Below are 19,362 nucleotides of genomic sequence, written 5' to 3'. Positions count from 1 at the left end.
AGTTCATATCCACAGAATTTGTCTGAAGAAAGACTGTCCTTTTGTTTCCAAATTGGAACTTTTATAAGAACATATTTCCAAGTTGGACGGAATCATCATACTCCAGACTACTCATAAACAACAATTACCACAATACCCTTGACATAATAAAGCTAGAACAAACACACAAAGCACTACAGAATGTTTTGCTTTCCACCAAACAGCGTTATTGTTTGCACAGGTCTGATAACACTAAACCCAAGCTCCAAATTCAATATTTCTGGCCAAGCCATGCAATATGTGCAGCAGCATGAAATCCTAAGAAAGCAAGTTTGGTTCTAAGTTGAGGCCTTTAAGTTTAACTTGTCACCACCAGAAACTACAAACAACCAATCTCAAGAACTTGACCCATTTCCTTTATTTTTCCTCCCTTTTTTCCTGTTTTTTTCATTCAAGACCTTTTGTAGCCCTTGACCTCAATAAGCTACCGCTGTTTATTTTCCAAAGCTTTTTCAAGGGACATTACTAAATACATGAGCAACGGCACTACCTGGATCTTAATCTTATAAGAATCAAAATAGTCCATGTAGTACTTACTTTGAAGCCAAAATATCAGGTTGAGGAGATTCTTAGGCAAATAAACTCCAATCAGATATGAATTCACCATGCCATTAGTAGTGGCTTTTTCAATAACTACCACCCAAACAAGTACTCCACTTTTCTTTTATTAAGCAACATGATCTTTCATACTTCTCAAAGCCACTCATTGATCTAATGAAAACAAGGTTAGTGTTTTGTATGCGTGTTAATCTACCTTAAACACCAAACCGATCAATATAGTTTCTATCCACTACATACTAAATTAAACAAAAAAATAACAAATAAAACGGGAGGGAAGGAGACTGGAGACTTGCCTGTCTTGCGAATGTTAACTTTGCGCTTGTTAGGCTGAGGAAGGGCAGGCGCATCTTTGGCCTCACGAGCAGCTCTCTTAGCCAAATTGGTCTGATGGCGCTTCCCTTGTGTGTGAGCCAAGTAGTTTCCTTCATTGTTGTGTAAAGTCAGACACAGCTTACACTCATAACTACAAATACCTCAAACAAACAATTAATCAATCAAGTTAATTTTTTTTCAAAAAAAAAAAAACTAAACCTAAACCTAATACAAAATACAACTCTACTGTACCTGCCGAGGTGGTTGCGCATGAAATAGGGATCTTTTGCTAGATCGATTGTCTCCAGGGCGAGACGTCTGAGACGCTCACGGCGGTCGATTGCCTCGTTCTGGGCGGAGGCGGCGCCTCCGCTGCCTGGCTTAGAACCCCATTCTCTATCCATTGAATGTTTTAACTTCTGCTTCCTCTGACTCTGAGCGTGAGATTGTCAGGGATAATGGTTGTACTTGGAGATTAGTCACTCACTCACTCAACTAGCTGAACTTGGACTGGATTTGGCGGTGGACCACTACGTTTGGGCCGGGCTTTATGCTGCAATTCAGTTCCATTTATTTCCCCTCTTCGTTTTCTTTTCCGATATTACAATTACCGTTATAATTACAATGACGTTAAAATAAATTAAGATGTGACTGTGGCCAATTTCACTATACTCCCTCTTACAATTTGAACTCTTTTTTTTTCATTTTTGTAATCAAACTTTTTTTCTTTTTGAATTAATCCTTTTTAAAGAGCCAAAATTATGCTTAGGTGGTTAAGTTCGCAATCATTCTATTTTTTTATTTTCTTTATTTTCTACACTTTTATTTTTCATTCTCGTCTTGCTATCATCCCAATTCCAAATCGTTATTTGCTTTGATATTTCTTTAATGTTCTCTAAGAAGTTGCCGGTTTTGACGATAGGAATAGATTTTACTAAATTAGTGTCCAATTGCTTTTTACTTGTTATGGAATGATAAAATTAAAAGAAATGGGATGAAAGTTAAAAACATAGGAAAATTAGATAGATATTTTAAAATTAAGACAAAAAGTTAATTTTGATCTTTTTACTTTTCAATTGATAAATTTTTGACCCTTTTAGTTTTTGAAAACTCATTTTTTATATATTTTTTTTATTTTTCAGTTCCTTAGTTTGAGAAAGATAAGAGAGACACATTGAATTTTGATGCTAAAAAGAGAAAATCATAGGTTGACATCGATTTCAACCATAAAGAAGATTGATCTTGATATTTACGAGTTTTATTTGATGAGAGGTGTTCCACGAGGGTGTGCTTTGACCTTTATCTTGCATAAGAGAGTAAATATGATATCAAGAGATTTTTTTAATTCAAATTGATTCCTTTTTTATTGATTTTTGGGTCGTTTAAAGGTATGGATATGTTTGTTCATGTATCTAGGTTGTTTTTTTAGTTTTTATTTTATCAAAATGGGTTAAATCAATTTTTAGAGAGAGGTGTCGGATTCTAGAGTAGCAAATGACACATCGTCTATGCTTTTTCAAAAAGAAATTAAAGGAAGGAAGATGCTTATCCACCATCTAATATAACAAAAAATTAAGATGCCTAACACGTTAGCCATGCCCAGGTTAGTTCAGGTTTTTTTTTGTTCTCTTTTATATTAGTTTTTTTCTCTCAATTTTAGTATTCAACATTGAGTTGATTAAGAATTGGGCTCTATAATTTGTTTTGATTTTTTTATGAGGATATCCCAATCTTATGATCCAGACCATTTTTGGTGGGTTACCCGAGTTGACTCGCAATGATTTTTTTTTTCAATTTCATCAATCTACACTGGATTTATTAGGGATTGAGCTTCATAATTTGTTTCGATTTACTTTCTATGAGGTTATCACGGTTCTATGACTCAGGTTGCAGATTTGATAGGTTAACTCGGGTCATTTAAATATGATGTCATCTCAATATTTTAAATAAAAATTATCTTTAATTTTTTATAGTCAATTTACATTTTTACCAGTCGTCCAGGTTGTTTTTAGACTTGTCAAATTAACCTTAATAGGTCACACATATATAAGAAGTATTTGTTAGAAATTAAAATATGATAATTAATCAAGTTTGACTTGATTGTAAATAAATTGTAAAAATTGAGGAATATAATGTAAATAATACAAGGGATTATAATTCTAGAACCATAAACAATCAAATAAGAATTTCATAGAATAAATTTCTAAAATTATCCTTAAATAATATATGTGATATTATTTAAAGGGCAAATTGATATTTTACCATTTAGAGGGTTTTTAGGTTCCGCTATAAATGGAATGTTATACCTTTTATTTTCTTAGAAATAGAAGGTGAGTAGAGTACAATATAAAAACACTTAAAACACAATAGAAAAAGAGCTAACACTCCAAGGTGGAAATCTCTCTCTTTTAAAAGGGTTTAAGAGATTTCTTGCTAGTGGTTCATGTGGATTCCTATTAGAGACCGAATACTTGAACAACTTGTAGTTTGTGATAACCCAGTCTTGAAGCAAATATTCAAAACTAAAATGAACATATAATCTTCAGGTTATTTTCACATAAACCCTAAACACCTCTAAATTTGTCTAATAGGATCCTTGGAACTCTAAAAAAATTTTAAATTTATTGTTTTCGCTGCGTGTATGTGTTTCATGAAACCCAACACAACAATCCCACCACCACCTGATACAAACATTATCAACACTATAAATACCTTCACTGCCATAATAAAATTGTTATTGCCAGCTCTAACTATCTACTACCATCGTCATTACCACAATCACCGCCACTATCATCAGTATCATTTTTTTCATTTTATTACTCTCAATCCATAACTATTACATAAAAAACAATAGCTTAATTTTTGAATGAAAATATTTTCCTTAACATATCCACCAATAAAAAAATAACTTATGTTTTAGAAAAATATTTTCTACAAAACAAACATACATCTAACTATAATTTCTTATAATTAGATTTAGAAAAGTGTTTTGAAATATGTTAAACACAAATCACGAATACAAAAAAAAAAAGTATTATGCAAAATATTAATTGGATAAGACCCCATAATATAATTTTATATTATTCTCTCACACATTGTTTTGAATAAAAACCTTTTGGATTTGAATTATAAAAGTCCACCACAATCTTGTATTCAGATTTAATTTAATTCAAAAGAATTGATTGGTAAAATTGCATCAATTGATCATTTGGTTAAAGAAACTTTGATATTAAAGATGATAACTTTACCCGGATCTAATTGATATTGATCTAAATGAGTAAGATATTTTATGAATAGTTCTGGTTTAAGCATGGCTAGTAAGGACAAAGTCAATTTTTAAGCGAGTAATAAATATTACTTTACCCAACCTGAAACTTGACTCAAAATCTCTTTATATTCATAAAATTGATAAAGTTTAAAATCCTATTATTAACTGTGTGTGTGTGCGTATAGAGTTAGGATTCTGTCTCTTACGCTTTTTTCTATCTCAATATAGACCAAGTTACAGATCAGTAACAATAATAACAACTTCCTCACGTATTTACCAACGCCACCTAGCTTGAGCTTCCATTATCTATCTCTTCAATCTTTACTTGGACATAAAGCATTTATTTCACTCATATTCTCAAATTGTTTTTTTTTTTTATCAAATCTTTGTTTTTATACCTTATTTTGAAATCTCTAAAGGTATTAACAATTTCTCCTTTTCTCTTACTTTTTTTAAACCTCTTTTAGTTGTTTATTTCATTTAATTTCATGGTTTTTTTTATGGGGAAAAACAAAACCCTAGCCTTTCATTTTCTTTATTTTAGCTTTTATTTCTTGTTTTTTAATTTTCAATTATAGTTATTGAGGATTTTGTGGGTTTTTATGATTAAAAATTGGTCTTGATTGTTTATATTTTTAGGGTTTCGTGTGAATTTTTGCAAATACAACAATATTATTACTAAGTTTCTATTTAATTTTGGATTAAATTGAAAAATAATACAACTGTTATAGTAACGAGTACTGCAAACATATATTATGTTAGGTTTTGATATATAAAACCCATACCTACTATATGATGAGTGTATATGAATAATAGTTTTGAATTCAGGTTTAAATATATATAATATTAAGTACTCGTTTAATATTGAAATTGAATCTATTTTCCATCAAAATTTGAGTTTTTTTTCTTCAAATTAATTTTTTAATATTTTTAAATCGTTTTAATATGTTAATTTTAAAAATAAATTTTAAAAAATATTATTTTAATATATTTTCAAAAAAAAATACTTTAAAAATTAATCTCTATTACACTCCTAATCAATAAACTTGTTCCGGTTGTACGTGTGCAGTGTACCATGGAACGAGCTCCTCCTATTGCACATGCATATAAATACTTGTGTGGTGAGTAATTTCACCAGTATGGCCAGTGTATTCTTCACTTGAGCAAGAAACCAAAACCAGTGGTTCCATACCCATGTTCAAGGATCATAATCACCAAACTTGGTCTACAATCTTTAAAGACCCAGGCAGACCCTGCAAGTTGAACGTGCAAACATGGAGCCCACAATTTTAGACCAATTGTGTCCAAAATCTTAGTAAATCACTAAGTATTTAAGGGATGATTTGGACAGGTCTACTAAACAAAAAGTTCAAAGGCGTGACGGTGGTGATTGCCGCTATCACCACCGAGAGAGGTGCTTTCTTGGATTCTAAAGAAAGGGACGCAGCCTACCGATGGGGCCAAAGCATCTGTGTTATTCTTCCTTACCTCTTAAGATTGTCTTCCACCATTCAAGCTATTCTCCTCTCCCTCATAAGCTTAGCTTTGCTCTGCCATGGAAGCAAAACAGCCAAGCCCCCCACGCACGCAAATCTTACTGTATTAAAAGACTGGACTTCCACATGATTTATACCAAAAATTAAATTTACATCAACCTTTCAATTATTTCCGTGATCGGCACTAACTAGAAGGTAACTTTTTGGTTGAGCCCACAGACAAAACTCGCATGGCATGTGCTAATTTGATGAGTTCAAAAAACACAAGCCTTCAAGGTTGTGGGCGCTTCTAACTGTACATGTTAATGATGTTGTCTTGCTACCACCCTTTTCTTCCATTCCTTGGCTCAAATACTGGTCTGATGGAGTTGCTGCTGCTGTCACAAATTATCAAAAGAAATTCTCCGAGAAAAGAAAATTCCAAAATATTTCTTTTGAAAGAAAGTCCAAAAAATGCATCACTATAATCCCTAAAGAAATTGAACAAGTGGGATGCATGCAGATGGTTTTGATTTATCTATAGCTACGGCTTCAGGCCCCTCCACAGCTTTTGAATAAATGAACTTAACACTTTGCCTAATCTACCATGACAATACCCCCTCACCTGACGGTCGGAGCGTGCTAACACCGCGCGTGGGAGAGAAACCCCAACTGGCCGTGTTCCGCAAAAACGGCATCGCATCTCGGGGCAAGAATTAAAAAAAAAAGGACGAGTAAATTATTCTTTAGTGCCTGAATTGCAAGCCTGATTGTAACTTTATTCTCTTATGTTTATAGTTTAGTCCCTTGACTATTGTCATTTATAAATTCCAAATGTAGCTTTTGATAATTTAAATTTTCAAAGAAAACCAACACAGAAGAAGCAAATGTTTTTGTGAAGTAAATGGTGTTTTTATTTTCAAAATATTTTAATTTTAAGGAGATGAAGTACTTTTTTTTAATTAAAACTTCACTTAATTAGTCAGAACTATCATAATTATGGAGCAATTAGTCAAGTTATAAAAAAAAAGATAATTTTTTTATGACATAATAAGTGAATATACTTAATATTTCGTGATCACTTACTTTTGATTCAATGAAAAAAAGCAACATTTACTTTCCTTTTTTAAGAAAATAATGAATTTTATTAGTTATAATTGAATTATAATTTTATTAGCTAATGCAACTACAGAATAAGTGGTTAAATTATTAAGTGATAAGATGAATTATCACACTACAATATATCTAACATTGTAAATTCTAAGTGCAGCCTGCTGAAGAAAGAGTGGGAAGTGTAAGCTTGCATTCAAGTCCTCTTTTTAAGACAAGTTGTAGGTTTTAAGACATTAAGGACTAAGTGATAATTACTTTCAAAATCCAGGGATGGAAGATAATTTACTCAAAAAGAGAGAATCCAGGAAGGCTAAAGAGTAAAGACACTCAAGAGTAAAGAATAACGTTGGTGTCAGGTGTTTCTCTTACTCTCCAGCGAGTTAGCCGTTTTCTTTAGCTTCACTCTCTTTCTTAAAAGAAAACATTGATGCCATTACTTTTCTTTCCTCCTTTTCTCTCCTTAATTCCCCCTACACATGTAGCACGCACATTTCTTTCTCTTTCGCTCTGTACTTATTAAGAGAGAGGGAAAAAAAATAAGCCCAACAGCCCTGATCATCATTACAGACAACGCAGACACAGTCTAGATTATTGTCGAAAAGGGAATTTTTAGTTCAAAATTGTCTTGAAACAAAGTGTAGATAGCACTAAATAAAAAGAAAAGAAAAGGAGAGAGAGACGGTAAAGGGTTTTGATTTCTTGGATTGGAAAAATAAGAATGGGATCATCTTCAGGGCAAAGCAGTGGATCATATGATCTATCATTCAAGATCTTGTTGATCGGTGATTCTGGGGTTGGCAAAAGCAGTCTTCTTGTCAGTTTCATTTCCAGTTCCGTTGAGGATATTGCACCAACCATTGGTATTAAAACCTTCTCTGTCCTTTGCTTTCTTTTTACTCTTCTGTGGATTCTTAGCTAGCTAACAGTCTGTAACGCCTTTGGATCTCTCTTCATGGTTGAAACTTGTTCAGTGATTATAAAACATGGTTGCCAGTTATGAGTTTTTGCTCCTTGTTGATTGTTCTTAATCAGATATATTAAGAGCTCCTAATTTTAGTATGATTTATTAGTTGGTGACGTTTATATAGCAAGTAAAATCTGTTTCTTTTTGTCAACCACAAGTAGTTGGGCCTTATTTTTATGTTGGATTCTTCAATGCTTAAACTACTTAACTGTGTGATTAGATAATTAATTATGAAGTTGCGTATGTTTACTCTAATAGAAAATTGTAACTTCAGTTGATCTACTGGAAATTGAGTTCTCTGTAATGATTATGCATTGAGATTCTTTGTCTTTGTCTTTGTGTGAAGGTGTGGATTTTAAGATCAAGCAGCTAACAGTAGGAGGAAAGCGATTGAAGCTGACAATTTGGGATACTGGTATAAAATGCAATCACAGCGTTCTGTTCTTTTAGTTTATATTACCTGACTATGTAGACTATATTTTGACCTTATGAGCTGAGTGATGGAGCCAATAATGTCAAAGGGTTCTTAAACTTTGTTCTGACTAATTTTGAAGTTGCTAGCAATGGAACAGTTAGATATCAAATATAACACAGAAACTTTGGAAAAACGGTTCACTTCCTTTTTCTGTAGTGAGAGGTGGAGTGGCTTTTCTGGCTTGAATAAACATTGACTTTTGCACTCTTTTAACGCAGAACTCTTTTTTCCCTTAACATTAATGATACCAGTCATGAAACTTATGTTCCAATCTGTGTAATTTGATTCATAATATCATTTTGGTTCTTGCAGCTGGACAGGAGAGATTCAGGACACTGACTAGTTCTTACTACAGAAATGCCCAAGGGATCATTCTTGGTAAGCTAAAAACCGTATCCATCATGTGATTTTGTTCATTAAGAATGTGGTGCTGCTTGCAACCTGCAAATAATCATGAATAGGATTAGTGCAAAGTCCTTTATGGCCATGAAAATCTGATCGCAAAGTATTTGAATCTAGCTCTCATGCTAACTTCGTTTCTAAGATAATTTCTATTTGTTTTTGTAGTTAAACTCTTGTATATTGCTGTATATATATCATGCTGAACACAGAATATCTTATTCCATTAAAATGGTTGTTATAGTATCACAGTCCAATTTTTTAGGAGATTCCCTTAAAATTTGAAGTAATCCATTAGCTTTCTAGTAATAAATATAGAATTATTAACAAGCATATCCCCAACAAGGCTTTCCAAAGTAGGGGAAAGTGGTGCTTTCATCTTATCTCTTAACCTCTTCAACATAGTAGCATCCTGATGACTATGTCATTTGTTATCATGATTTACCCCTACAATAGAGAACCAGCTTCGGCACATGCATTCTGCAGGCCTCGCAGAATTTTTGTTATATTATTCAGCTCGTTATGGGAATCTACTTTTTCGGTCTTTCTCACCATTTTGGTGGGACAAATTAATATGAATTTCACCATGCTGAAAATCATGTTGATTGCTTCTGTCATATACATGCTAGTAATTTCAGTCATGTACAAGCTAGTAACTATAACTCCCACTAGTACTCTACCACTTGTTAATTGATAATTTTTTTGAGAACATCTTTGAAAGTATCCCCCCCCATAATTTTGACTGCCCATTCTATAACTGATATCTGCTTAAATTACAGTTTATGATGTGACAAGGAGAGAAACCTTCACGAACTTATCAGATGTGTGGACTAAAGAAGTTGACCTTTACTCCACAAATCAGGATTGTGTCAAGATGCTTGTAGGAAATAAAGTTGATAAAGTAAGTTCCCCCCCCCCCCCCCCCCCGGCCCAAGAGGATGAATAAGTTAATAGAAGACTATAACAAATCTTTAATTCAAGGTCAATGTAGACCAGTGGAACTCGTATTTAAAAATCGTCCGTTTTATCCATGTACTGGTGCAGTCTAATGTGTGCCCTAAAACTCCTTTTCATTTCTCTTCATATTATTGTTCTATTTTTTCCCATGATTTCAGGATTCTGAAAGGGACGTAACTAGAGACGAGGGGATGTCTCTTGCCAAAGAGCATGGATGTATGTTTCTTGAATGTAGTGCTAAAACTAGACAAAATGTGGAGCAATGCTTTGAAGAGCTGGCATTGAAGGTACTATTTGAGAGTGCATGAACTGTCTGGCAACATGATACATGCATCATTCTATTTCATAATCACGATTAAGTTTTTTGCCACCCTGGTAATAGAATAAACGACGATCAGTTAAAATGAGCAGAATTAAAATAGTATAGCGGCATTTGCAATTGGAGCTCTCATGTAAGGTAACTTCCCGTTTTTAAAAAAATAGTGCTACTTGCATTTAGCATACGTGTCCATTTTCATTTGAAAGCATAAAATATTAATTTGTCAGATTGGTTGATGTCTAATGATGAAAACATTTATTAAATTATTTCCCATTTGTCGTTTCTCTGAAAGAAAAGACGCTGCTATGGCCCTAGAGATATAAAAGTGATTCAGATTATATACAAATGAATTGCATTTGTTGTTCTCAATTCTGATATTTAATAATTTGTGTTTTAGATAATGGAGGTCCCTAGTCTTTTGGAAGAAGGATCTACGGCAGTGAAGAGAAACATTTTAAAGCAGAAACCAGATCAGCATCCACCTTCGAGTGGTGGTGGCTGTTGCTCTTAAAGGCTGCAGCAGAAGGCCTCTCTATATGAGAAGCATGACTTACATATCAATAAAAGTCACAAGTAGCACTGCTGATGGCGCATGTACAATGAATTTCCACCTTAACAAATCATGGACATATCGTGTATATGATAATTGCTTTCCTTGTTTCTTTGTGTTTGTACTGTTCCTGTTGTCAATGAGTTGCCTTGATCACTATTGTACCATCTCATTCTGGGAATTCAGGCACTGAAATAACATATATTAGCTTGTGTAAATTTGTTTGCCTTTGTTTTTGTGGGCCAATCTTTCCATATTTCCATTGATTCAGTTGTTGTGAGTTTATATCTTCGTCTCATCTGTTTTTGTATCTTTGTATTCACCCTTCACCCATGTCAATATCAAATTGGGAATTCTTGGTCAAAATTAGTGTAAAAGCAGCGGGAACTTCTATAATATTGCATGTAAAACAGATACTTCAAAATCTCTCACCTTTCCGTATCAGCCATATCCAACAAAGCAGAGTGATAGCCAAAAGGCTGCTGTGATTGATTTTGGTAGAACACACCGACTTCAAGCTAGCAAAATACAGAGCTCGACAGCCATGGCATCTCTGCCACGGGATACTCAGTTCCATGGGAAACAGGCACATTTTGAATGAAAAACATTCAGATATCGACTGCTTCACATATGATGTAGTGTTTTTGGAAAAAGAAAAAAATAATAATGATAATGATATTGAACATCCTCAGAATTACTGTAGTTTATAAAGCACTGGCTTCGTTTCCTTAGGATGGGTTAGGTGAGAGTGTGTTTGTTTTTGTGATTAAATAAAAAAACATTTTAAAAAAACAGTTATTACAATTCTAAATACCACAGGAGAGTTTCATGATACTACAACTTAATTTTATTATACAATCCTATGATACAATAATTAGTTTATTTTTTCGTTTTAATGATCAAATTGTAAATTATTTTAAACTTTATAAACAATCCTGAAACGTTTCAACTTATGAAGTTCGATCATGATATAATTCTATATCATATTTTGATATTCTAATTTTCTTTATGAAGTTCTTATAGAACTCCCAGGAACAGTAATAAGGTACAATAGTAATTCCTCGTTAGTGTCAATCGGTTTTTAAGTTTTATTAACAAAAACTCCATGACAACATTGTATACCAAGACAATAATAAAATTTGATTGACCATTAGCGAAAAATTTGGTTTATGTCCCTAAAATAGAAGAATTGTTAATTAGATCATTTGAGAATTTTAATGTCTGTTTTTAATTAAAAAAGACTTATCGATTAAGTTATTTATAAAAAATTTGATATATATTTTTAAAAATAAAAGACTCATCAATTGATTTGTTTATAAAAAGATAATGTTAATATTTAAAAATAAAAGACTTGTTGAATTAATCATTTCTAAAAAAAATATTGAACCCGTATGAATAATAAAAATTAAACTTTAACTCTACTCTCTTGAATATGTATATTTGCAAATAAAAATGAGAAAAAATAATAATAATTTAAGTATTTTTAACAATATACATCAAAACAATCAAAAAATTATAAAATAAAAATAATTTTAAGCAAAAAAAAGTTCAATTTTTTAAGAAAAGCACAATCCCGTGAAACTTTTTCTTTAATTATATTAACAAAAATATATTTGTCACTCGTATAAAGGTATTTCTTATATAATCTAGTTCTATTTTCTTAAAACTTTATTATAAAGTCATTGGACATTCCAAAGTACGATTTGATCCCTAAACGTAGGTGTCGGTAGCAATTGGTGTTCTCAGCTTCCAATTTGTTTCAGGATAAACTTTAAATGGAGCCCTTTTAATCTTATACTCTGAAGGGATTCTCCATTTAGAAGCTGTTCCAGGATTTGACTCAACTAGGAACGAAAAGAACTGGAAGGCAAAGACTGAATAGACAATGCTACTTTAGAGCTGACTAAACTTCAGAGACCTTCGGGCCAGAAATTAAGGAGCTCGTGTCTTAAAAAACTTCAACACCAAGTATTCATGGGCTAACTAATCACATACCATTCTCTCAACCATCCAAAACTCACTGGCACCAGTAATGATAGCATTGAACATTTTAAATTTGTGGTTAATAATAATAATAAAATCTTAAATTTCTAACTACCATTAGGTATAAGTTTGTGTTTGTGTAAGGAAGCTGAAGATGATCACGAAGATGCACTTCCAGCGGATTCCAAAATTCTGTGAGCTTCAGTATCTGGTTCAGGTAGTTCGCTCGGAATCTGCCATAACAATTAATTAGTAAATGAAGGAGATGAGATTCATAATCTCCATAATGAAACCAATGGTTGCTAACCTTTCCATACGAGTTTGCTGTTGTAGCGGAGGCACCAGAAGCCAGCAACAATCTAATAACATCAGCATGTTCACCTCTTGCTGCATGGTGAAGAGGCTGCAAAAGGTTTTTAATATCAGTGATTAGTGAAATGAAAGAAAGAATAGTGTTACATATACAAGGGTTGACAGGGGGGCGAGGAGGGAGTTTAAAACACAGCTACAGGTCCAATAAACTGTCACTCTAAGAACCCTCGTTAGCTCCCACCAGCTAAAGGACTGGGCAAAGCCACAGCAATGACATCAGCTGACTGGCCCAACACAACAATCCCAACAAGCTTAAAAAGAAACAGGAAACAGGAAACAGGAATCACATCATTTCTTATTCGCCCTATTTTCTCCTCCTAACCAATTTCCAGTCAGCTCTAAGAATGCGGCCTCCTACCAAAACTCTAAAACCATTCAATTTATTATTGGAACTCACAGTATCACCCTCATCATCAACTGCCTCTAGCATCCTTTTCACACGCTCTGCACTACTAGCAGTGTTCAGTAGAAGTTGGGCTATCTCAGTAAATCCTGCAGCAGAGAACAAGGGCAGGGAGGGAGCAAAAATGAAAAGTTCAACACTAGTTTTGATAATTTTACGGGGAAAGAATTCAGAACAAGTTAATGGTGATAAATTCTTGTTCTTACCCCCTGCGCAAGCATCGTGCAGAGGAATCGCTCCGTCTTCATCCTTGGCCTCCAAGTTTGCTCCCCTTTCCAAGAGTAGCTACAGAGGAAAGTGAAATAATTTGTAGTACAGTTTAACACTATAAAGCACCACCAAAAAGCAGTAAAAGAGAATAAATCGAGACCACTAACCTGGACACAGGGTAAATATCCATACAGGCATGTCAAATGGAGAGCCGTGTCACCATCTTCCACAGGTTCATCAATGCTGCCATTCAGGTTATCTGAACCAAAAACTAAAGTATCAGCAGAAATGAAATGGAGAGCCATGTCACCATCTTCCACCTATTTGACTTAGGTGGCATTTTAGTGCCACGCAATGATGACAGGAATGAAATGGCAGTTGAAAACGTTAAATAATTTTTTTGTGCTTTCAAACTTCTGATTTCTAACTTAATGGGTGGAATGAATTCTGCACACATCGTCCCTAACTCTAGAGATTTCTTAAAAACCTTGCAATTACCAATCTTCCATTACTTTCTACTTCAAAAAGGAACTTTTTTTACCATTTCACATTTTGTTATCAACTAGCTACTCTCAAAGCCTTGGACTGGAAACCTTTTGGCTGCAAGTCCAGAAGATTCTAATCATTGTACGAGTCACTGCCCATGTTCAACAACATTGTTTTATAACCTCCAAGTCATGTAACAAACCATCATCAATTTGACATTTGCACAAACTAAAAAATCCTGCATAGTGAAGCTAACAAAAGATCTAAATCGGCTGCAATATATTCTTCTAATCCCATGAAAAATCAAAGAATGAAACGTGTTATGTTTGATAATGCTCAAGTTCAAACTCCAATCTTTAGGAATCTCGCATTCCAAAATTCAATTAAGCAGCTTCACTTTTGGGGTCAAGTTCAAGCATTATTAACTTTATAGGCAGGCAATGAACCCGTTATTAAACTCTTTCATAAAATTATTTCCACTATTTAATTTTCGAAACAATGGACCCGAATGACCAAATCTATCTACTCAGATGCAGAACCAGGCTTTAGAAGTGAGAAGTGTAGCTAGCCTAAACGCAGGCGGTAGGGTAGTTTTTATAAGAACTAACACCCAAAGGAGATCCTTTATATTATACAGCGTCTTCCACAGATCATAAGTAGGAATATACACAGCTCCACATCAAGCTTGTTTATTCAGTTGATTAGCTGCAACAGGCCTCTCTCTCTCGCTCTCTTTCACATGAAGATAATAAAACCCTATCTCAGCAGGATGTCTACAGCTATTCCTACCACTGAAGTCCACTCACCCACCAACCATCGCTGAATCTCAATTCCATTCATTAGCAACTCAATAGAGATTACTGGTCAGCTTACTAAAAAAACCTTCCAAACTTGCCAATATGAACACAGAACAATCCAAATACTCAAAAATCCAATCAACCCACGTATTTTCTTTTATCACACCAGTCCTAATTAAGAAGTAAACCCTTGAGCAAGAACCTAACCCAAATATCCAACAACTAGAAATGCAAGCAAAGCAGTGCCAACTGTATAAGTGGAAAAAAACCCAAAAGGACAAAAAAAAGGGCAAGAGAAAAAGAGAAGGTATCAACCTAGAGCATTGCGAAGAGCGTCGAGGTCACCGAGCTGAGCGGCGCGGGCGAGGTCAAGGAGGTGGGGAGGAATATCGGAATCTTGGTCAACTAAGCCGTCTCCTTCAAACAGAGCGTTGTCTTCTTCGTTCTCCTCTTCTTCCATTAGATTGTCGAGATGTACTGCCATTTCTCGTTTTTTTTTAAATAATTCTCCGTCCCTCTGTGTTTGTGCAGGTAGGATACACAGGAAGGTGGAAGCAGACAGCTAAAACAAAAGTAGGGCTTCAGCAAGTAAAATAAAAGGAAAAAATGGTTCGCGGCACGAAAAAGAAAAAAGAAAAAAGAAATTATATATATAAGAAGTGGCCCAGAGAGCAACAGAAGTGGACCTTGACACAGGACAATTGATGGGCCTGAAACTGTATAGAAGAAGACCATAACTCAATTATCTTTTGGTGGGCATGAACCCTATACCTCCAAGCACGGTGCCGTTCTCCACAGTCCACACTTTGTAAGAGATTGGGTTTGTCTTTGGAGTCTTTCCACTCCGCTCATTTTGGTCACTTGTGGCTTGCTTTCAGGAGGTGGTCCTTTTTTCGTATATAGTGCAATCGGGAGTCTTCGGCTCATGCTGGATATGGATGATAATGGGTGTTAACAATCGGGAGTCCATGCGCATCTAGTGCAATGGCTTGGAAGCAAGCTACCTTACAATCTTTCGAAGCTCTAAAAAATATATCAAGTCTTTTATCCCTCGTTAATGAATCTTGATTTGTCAAAGGATTTATGTGATTATCCGTGGTAAATGTTGTAAGAATGCAAGTACGAATAGAAACAAATTATAACTTGATGTATATATAGATATTATCTTTAAGGATATTTTCTTAACACGAAACTATCATCCAGATTCTAACAAGTTCGTTCTCTAAAAATAAAAGGAATACAGAAACAACGACCAAGATAGAGAGGAAATATTAGCAAGCCTTTCAAACACAAAAAAATAATACTATGGTTTTTTCAGCACACTTTAATTGTAAGAGTGTGTGGTATATATAGATTGTTAACATGTAAGTATGTAACAACTAAGTAGAAAATAAAATAGAAATTAAAGAGTTGTTACAACAGTTAAAGAATAAAAAAAACTATTAAAGAATTAAAAAATTATGGTTGTTTTAAAAAAAGTTGTTAGGATTTTGTGGCTGTTAAAAAATTAATTCAAAAAAAAAAGTTTTTTGGGCCTAACACCATTTCTAGACCCATGTTTGTCTTGAGTTAGGTTGATTGTTAAACCCAAGAATTTTGAATCTGGCACATTCTCCATACCTATATTTTATTAGGTCTTGCATGATTGTTAAACCCAAGAATCTTATGTTTGTTGAGGTCGCCAGACCTATATCAAAATTCATTATATAAACACCAGATAAAAACTTTTTGAAGTAGTCTTCATTATTTATAACAATAAAACCTTAAAGTGAGTTAATGAGAAAAAACACACACGAACAACTACTAAAAGATTAACTTATGTTACAAGAAGAAAATCCATTCAACCCGAGTTTTAAGGTTCAAATATCGCTACTAATTAAATCCTTAACTCGCTACTCAAGTGTATTGATGAAGACTTTACAGGCATATTGTTTGAGATTATAATAATGGTTATTTTTAAAAATGCAATGTAATGGGAGTAAAATAAAAAAAATTATTTTTTTTTAAATTTAATTTTAAAACATAAAAATAAACGGTTTGCATGTAAAAGTATTTAGGACATACTAGCTAACACATTATCATCATACATGTGCAACATTGAAATGGCAATGAGTAGCTATTTATCATCTTCCCTCAGCTCTCTCAGGTATATGGACGCCTCACGCAAAGTGGTCACATGCATTCGTGCTTCTCAACACCTACGAAATGTGGAAGTAACGAACTAAAAAAATTATAGATAACCTCGTCTTTACATCGTGGGTGTCATACTCTTAATCATCTTTCTATATACATTCCCACTTGTTATTAGAGAGTGATAGCACACAACAAAAGAAGAGAGAGATCACTTGGGTACAACTTCCATTGTCTTCTTTGATCTTACCATGAATGGTGGCATTATATACTACTTTATGACAACCCATGTTGATTTGGTTAAGGACATTCTACACATAAATGTGGGTTGGCACTTGAAAAATATATAATGTCATATACATGTCGTAAATTACTAAAAGTTGGACTGCTTTACACTTTGGAAATTCCAGAATCCACACAAATCCAAGTCTCTTTTGGGTACCATCAACAATCTAAAGTTAGCAATGCCGAGACCACACACAAATTATTTTCATGTTGGTGTTCTCTTTAGACACATGGATCTCACAAACGATTCTTAATATAAAGCTCTTCGTAGTTGTTAGAAAGTTTGGTTTATGTTTAGGCAATGTACTAAATGTGTGGTAAACCAGCCAAAAAGTAGTGTTAAAACCTGGCAAAGTAAAAAATGCCTGCTGTAACATGAGGAGTGTAGCTAATACGAACAGTGTAGTTTAATTGGTTAGGTTTTAAGTTTGTTTTCTAGAAGTTATCAGTTCGAGTTCTGTAAATTTAATGTCACTGGAGACTTACATGGTCGTTAACTCAGGTATGTAGCATTAGTCGAAATGCGTGCAATCTGGTCCAAACACCCATTTTAATAAAGAGAGAGAGAGAGAGAGAGAGAGAGAGAGAGAGATGCATGCTATAATATTATCGTATTCAAGATTCACTACCTCTAATCAAGTGAGATAGTGCAAGTGTAAATGTCATTGTTGTGTGTGATAAACAGATAGCAGACTCTTTACTAGTACTGGCTAACATAAAACATAGAATTAGCACTATAACGGATGGCTTAAGGGTGACTTATCGTATAACCTACTTCACTAAATGATTGATACAAGTAGATCTATAAAAGAAGGGCAGACGTTAACAGTGGCTTGCTTGACATCCGTTTAATATTCTGTCATATTAATGAAACAGACAGGCAGATATGAGACTATAGGAGCTTTAGCATTCTTGCAAACGAAACAAGAGAAGAACATAATCCACCACTTTCGGTTGTGATATCGGTGGCTGCAAACTCATGCCAATGAAGCTTTACTTCCACAAATTTCCCACATTTTCCTCTCAATCAAAACAAAGAGAAAGAAAATATTTATGTAACTTTTTTCTAAAGTGAATAATGCCACCATGAACAAGCCTGCAGCCATTTAATTACTCAAATAATCCAACTTCGACATTTTTTATCATAATAATAATATAATATTTTTTTCAAAGAATCATAATTAACAAATATGAATTGCATTAATGAAAATGAATTTAATAAGCCCAAATTGAATTTGGAGTGAAATAATTCCAAATGAGAACAACAATTTCCATTTTAATTGGATTAGTAATGGTAATCAACCAAGGGAGAAGCTGTGAGGACAAGAACTTGTTCATTGGATGCAAAGTGGAACTTGGATTCTAGGAGATCATCTTTAGGTGCCAGAAGATTAAGATCTAATTGTAGGTTATTTCTTGGTTTCTTGGATTCTTGGGACTCATGATCAGGACTACTAACTCTTCCCAAACTCATAGTTGTTGTCATTGTTATGGTTGTGGTTGAAGTGGCAGCTACAAACACCCTATGCCGTCTCATATGACCACCTAAAGTCTGACCAGATGAAAACTCAGCACCGTATACGGAGCACTCATGATCAAGGTTACCAGGTTTTGGTTTCTTGTGACTCGTTCTATGTCCATCAAGTGCTTGAAATGAAAGGAAACGTCTGTCACAGGTCTTGCACTAATAAACATATAACCCAGCATCCTTGTTGATATACGTAATAGTTGCTGCTGCTGCAATAGCCATAAGCTTAGCTAATTTGCAGTTTTGGTTGCCTTGAGCCAAAAGAATCAAACAATTAGCCATGTCTTCTTCCTCCCCAGTCCTTTCCGTGAATTCAAATGAGGTGTTAAGACTAGGTGATGATGACAAGTTGTTGTAGATTCTTTGATCACGTTCACCTCCACTCTCTCCAGCGCTAGATGAGCTAGAAGATGTCATGGCTAATGTTAGCGCCAAAGATGGCCTTGGTCGCTTGATACGCTTGCCTTTAATGATTTGTTTTAGTTCCTTAGACCCCATCATTTGATCTTGAGAACCCATCATCATTAATTTGATGATCCAAGAGGAACACAGACACACAGTTAGAGAGAGAGGGAGAGTCAGACAGACAGACAGAGGTGAGGAGGAAAGCTAGCAAGGTAGGAGAGTTAGAGTTAATCTTGTATTAAAAAGGTAGTAATGAATGTTGTCAAGGGAGAGGGATAACGAGAGGGTTTTTTTTTCTCTCTAAATAGAGTTGTAACCTTTGGACAGTTAC

General features: G+C 34.2%; 3 protein-coding genes and 1 pseudogene across 3 annotated transcripts; 1 reads left to right on the top strand and 3 right to left on the bottom strand.

The window, feature by feature from the left end:
- LOC133688433 (uncharacterized) lies at nucleotides 1-1,391 on the bottom strand. Its single transcript, XM_062107914.1, has 2 exons — nucleotides 1,165-1,391; nucleotides 1-1,063 (listed from the first exon to the last, which is right to left on the bottom strand). Exons 1-2 carry the CDS (start codon nucleotides 1,314-1,316, stop codon nucleotides 823-825), a joined length of 393 nt encoding a protein of 130 aa, XP_061963898.1. The 5' UTR covers nucleotides 1,317-1,391; the 3' UTR covers nucleotides 1-822.
- Nucleotides 1,392-7,095: 5,704 nt separating this feature from the next.
- On the top strand, nucleotides 7,096-10,650 carry LOC133687945 (ras-related protein RABC2a). The gene is made up of 6 exons (XM_062107303.1): nucleotides 7,096-7,628; nucleotides 8,079-8,147; nucleotides 8,520-8,585; nucleotides 9,386-9,507; nucleotides 9,722-9,850; nucleotides 10,280-10,650. Exons 1-6 carry the CDS (start codon nucleotides 7,487-7,489, stop codon nucleotides 10,391-10,393), a joined length of 642 nt encoding a protein of 213 aa, XP_061963287.1. The 5' UTR covers nucleotides 7,096-7,486; the 3' UTR covers nucleotides 10,394-10,650.
- A 1,753-nt stretch (nucleotides 10,651-12,403) lies between these two features.
- On the bottom strand, nucleotides 12,404-15,307 carry LOC133688763 (uncharacterized). The gene is made up of 6 exons (XM_062108372.1): nucleotides 14,999-15,307; nucleotides 13,568-13,659; nucleotides 13,397-13,475; nucleotides 13,185-13,279; nucleotides 12,723-12,818; nucleotides 12,404-12,648 (listed from the first exon to the last, which is right to left on the bottom strand). The coding sequence occupies exons 1-6, from the start codon at nucleotides 15,165-15,167 to the stop codon at nucleotides 12,574-12,576; spliced, it is 606 nt and encodes a 201-aa protein (XP_061964356.1). The 5' UTR covers nucleotides 15,168-15,307; the 3' UTR covers nucleotides 12,404-12,573.
- Nucleotides 15,308-18,383: 3,076 nt separating this feature from the next.
- On the bottom strand, nucleotides 18,384-19,151 carry LOC133688729 (zinc finger protein ZAT5-like; annotated as a pseudogene).
- Nucleotides 19,152-19,362: the final 211 nt, after the last annotated feature.

The sequence above is a fragment of the Populus nigra genome, chromosome 3, assembly GCF_951802175.1.
Source record: "Populus nigra chromosome 3, ddPopNigr1.1, whole genome shotgun sequence".
In the NCBI taxonomy this organism is placed as follows: domain Eukaryota; kingdom Viridiplantae; phylum Streptophyta; class Magnoliopsida; order Malpighiales; family Salicaceae; genus Populus; species Populus nigra.
Note: the sequence above shows the minus strand (reverse complement) of the source record. Positions and strands in the feature narration are given on the sequence as shown.

Bases quoted from the DNA above. Each gene is read 5' to 3' on its own strand.
- LOC133688763 (XM_062108372.1), bottom strand. From the start codon at position 15,167: ATGGCAGTACATCTCGACAATCTAATGGAAGAAGAGGAGAACGAAGAA. The intron at 12,819-13,184 runs GTGAGTTCCAAT...AACCTTTTGCAG, and splicing joins TTGATGATGAGGGTGATACT to CCTCTTCACCATGCAGCAAG. The intron at 12,649-12,722 runs GTTAGCAACCAT...TTGTTATGGCAG, and splicing joins CAGCAAACTCGTATGGAAAG to ATTCCGAGCGAACTACCTGA.
- LOC133687945 (XM_062107303.1), top strand. From the start codon at position 7,487: ATGGGATCATCTTCAGGGCAAAGCAGTGGATCATATGATCTATCATTC. The intron at 7,629-8,078 runs GTATTAAAACCT...CTTTGTGTGAAG, and splicing joins GGATATTGCACCAACCATTG to GTGTGGATTTTAAGATCAAG. The intron at 8,586-9,385 runs GTAAGCTAAAAA...CTTAAATTACAG, and splicing joins TGCCCAAGGGATCATTCTTG to TTTATGATGTGACAAGGAGA.
- LOC133688433 (XM_062107914.1), bottom strand. From the start codon at position 1,316: ATGGATAGAGAATGGGGTTCTAAGCCAGGCAGCGGAGGCGCCGCCTCC. The intron at 1,064-1,164 runs GTACAGTAGAGT...AGGTATTTGTAG, and splicing joins ATGCGCAACCACCTCGGCAG to TTATGAGTGTAAGCTGTGTC.